The following is a 3,184-nucleotide window of genomic DNA, read 5'->3' on the forward strand; positions in this document are numbered from 1 at the left end:
TGTATTATTTAGCACTTCACAACTATAATAAACCAACACTCAGACCTGCTAGGGAACTCATGGAGGCAGTGCAGAGCATATCACAGAGTTACCTCACCCTAGGGGCCCTGGAAGCTGTGATAGTTATCCTCCAATTATCCATCATTAGCTCAAGGCTGGTCTTTCAGGCATTACCACTTAGGCACTCCTGGCTTCCCCTACCTGAAGATGAAGCAAAAACCTATAGGTGGAGAATTGCAGATGCTTACATTAGTATGCTATCATTATTTACTTGGATAGCGATTTGCTACAGGGATATAAACTGGTACAAATACCTTCTGCTCCAAGGATCATACTATATATAGTCATTGCACTTTGGTTTTTTTTTTTTTTTAGAAGCACACTACAATAGTTAATTTTATTTGTTCAAGGGCTCATATTGCAAGCATTAAACCAAGCACGGGCTTGGATTCTGTGAGCCCAGATTCACATATTTGGGAAGATAAAAGCAAACTGCGATCCATGTATATGGATGAAAACTAACAGCTCACAGTTAATCACATTGCAGTTTTAAATTTCTACAGCCTAGAAGCTAGGAGTCACAGATCTTTTAGGTCTTTCTGGATGTCCCACAAGGTATCTGCACTTTTCTTGAGCTGAGCAACTTCATCATCTTTCAGCTTCTGGTTGATCACACTGGTTAAGCCCCGAGCGTTCAGGATACAAGGAAGGCTCAGGAAGACTTTGTTCTCAATGCCATACATCCCCTGCACCATTGTTGACACTGGATGAATCCTGGATAGATTTTTCAACATGGATTCAATAAGATCAGCCACACTTAATCCAATAGCCCAGTTGGTATATCCTTTTAGCTTGATGACTTCATAGGCACTTTCCACCACCATTTTATGCACTTCCTTCCAATTTTCACTGTCGTTGTCTGTTCCCATATCTGGATTCAGTTCCTGAAGAGAAACGCCTGTCACATTCACTCCACTCCACACAGCCACACTTGAATCACCATGTTCTCCCAAAATCCATCCATGGCAGCTGCTGGGATGAATGCCAAGTTTTTCAGCCATAAGATAGCGAAATCTTGCAGAATCCAGATTACACCCACTTCCGATCACACAGTGCTTGGGTAGTCCACTTAGTTTCCAGGTAACATATGTGAGAATATCCACTTGGTTGGAAACCACAATTATGATACAATCAGGACTGTACTTGACTATCTGAGGAATAATGAATTTGAAGACATTAACATTCCTCTGCACCAGATTGAGCCGGCTCTCTCCCTCCTGCTGGCGGACTCCGGCAGTCACCACCACAATCTTAGAATTGGCAGTCACAGAGTAATCTTTATCTGCCACTATTTTAGGTGTCTGAAGAAGTAAGCTCCCATGCTGCAGATCCATCATTTCTCCTTTGAGTTTATCTTCCAAAACATCCACAAGGGCAAGTTCATCAGCCAGGGACTTTCCCAGAATGCTGATGGCACAGGCCATACCAACTTGTCCAACACCCACTACAGTAATCTTATTGTTTTGGACGGCTGCATCTTCTTCTGCAACTGGTGCAATCAGTTTTTCCTTAAGAGTTGCCATTGTGCCCGGAGAGAACCTGCTTGGAGGAGCCGGTGCAGAAGACAATGTTCGCTCTGCACTTTGTTTTAAGCAAATATAGAATGGCTTGTTCTTAATGATATTTGCATAATGTTCTGTACTATAGAGATGCTATAAAAGTGGTCAATAATACCTCTTTTGATGGACATTTGTTCAGGCCTCCAACCCCCCCGAAAAAAAAATTTTACCTTAAAACAAAGCTGAAATAAAATTTCTTGAGCACATACACTTTCAGAAAAGCATTTTTATTGCTTTAAGAGTGATTCACAGAGGAAGGTTTAATGGATCATAAGTCATGTACATATTTAATTGTCATGGACACTGCCAGAACAATTTTTAACAAAAGAATACTCCTTACTTTGTATTATTATTTATAGTATAATTGTTCACATTCTAGTTTTATTTATTATAGTTTTTAATAATGAGTAGAAAACAATAACTCCTTTAATTTGAAATACCCTATAATAGTTAAATCTGTATATTTTTTCTTTTTCCAGCTATGTTGGAGTAAAATTGCATATATTAAATGTGTACTGCAATAATGTTGGTATAAAAGTACATTGTGAAATGATTAACATAATCAAGCCAATTAACATGACCATTATTTCATTTAATTACCATGTTTCTATATGTGTGTGTGTGTATGTGTGTTGGGAACACTTAAGCTCTACTCAATAAATTTTACTTACACGATACAGTATTGTTAACTGCATATAAGATCTCGAGGTCTATGAAGTTACCATGCTGCACATTAGATTTCCAAAATCGTAACTTTGTACTCTTTGATCAACATCAAAGTTCTTTATAGATTTTGAATACTAACCCTTTTTTTTTTTTTTTTTTTTCAGAGGCAGAAGGTCGGTGTTGGCCCTTTTTTTTTTTTTTTTTTTTAATTTTTTATTTTTTATAAACATATATTTGTATCCCCAGGGGTACAGGTCTGTGAATCACCAGGTTTACACACTTCACAGCACTCACCAAATCACATACCCTCCCCAATGTCCATAATCCCACCCCCTTCTCCCAAACCCCCTCCCCCCGGCAACCCTCAGTTTGTTTTGTGAGATTAAGAGTCACTTATGGTTTGTCTCCCTCCCAATCCCATCTTGTTTCATTTATTCTTCTTCTACCCACTTAAGCCTCCATGTTGCATCACCACTTCCTCATATCAGGGAGATCATATGATAGTTGTCTTTCTCTGCTTGACTTATTTCGCTAAGCATGATACGCTCTAGTTCCATCCATGTTGTTGCAAATGGCAAGATTTCATTTCTTTTGATGGCTGCATAGTATTCCATTGTGTATATATACCACATCTTCTTGATCCATTCATCTGTTGATGGACATCTAGGTGCTTTCCATAGTTTGGCTATTGTGGACATTGCTGCTATAAACATTCGGGTGCATGTGTCCCTTTGGATCACTACATTTGTATCTTTAGGGTAAATACCCAATAGTGCAATTGCTGGGTCATAGGGCAGTTCTATTTTCAACATTTTGAGGAACCTCCATGCTGTTTTCCAGAGTGGCTGCACCAGCTTGCATTCCCACCAACAGTGTAGGAGGGTTCCCCTTTCTCCGCA

At 39.2% G+C, this 3,184-nt stretch overlaps 1 protein-coding gene across 1 annotated transcript; it reads right to left on the reverse strand.

Annotated features, from left to right (window-relative positions):
• Positions 1 to 383: 383 nt before the first annotated feature.
• On the reverse strand, positions 384 to 1,631 carry LOC131821952 (L-lactate dehydrogenase B chain-like). Its single transcript, XM_059158328.1, has one exon. It carries the CDS (start codon positions 1,581 to 1,583, stop codon positions 579 to 581), a length of 1,005 nt encoding a protein of 334 aa, XP_059014311.1. The 5' UTR covers positions 1,584 to 1,631; the 3' UTR covers positions 384 to 578.
• Between the last annotated feature and the right edge of the window lie 1,553 nt (positions 1,632 to 3,184).

This window comes from Mustela lutreola, chromosome X (genome assembly GCF_030435805.1).
Source record: "Mustela lutreola isolate mMusLut2 chromosome X, mMusLut2.pri, whole genome shotgun sequence".
Lineage (NCBI taxonomy): Eukaryota > Metazoa > Chordata > Mammalia > Carnivora > Mustelidae > Mustela > Mustela lutreola.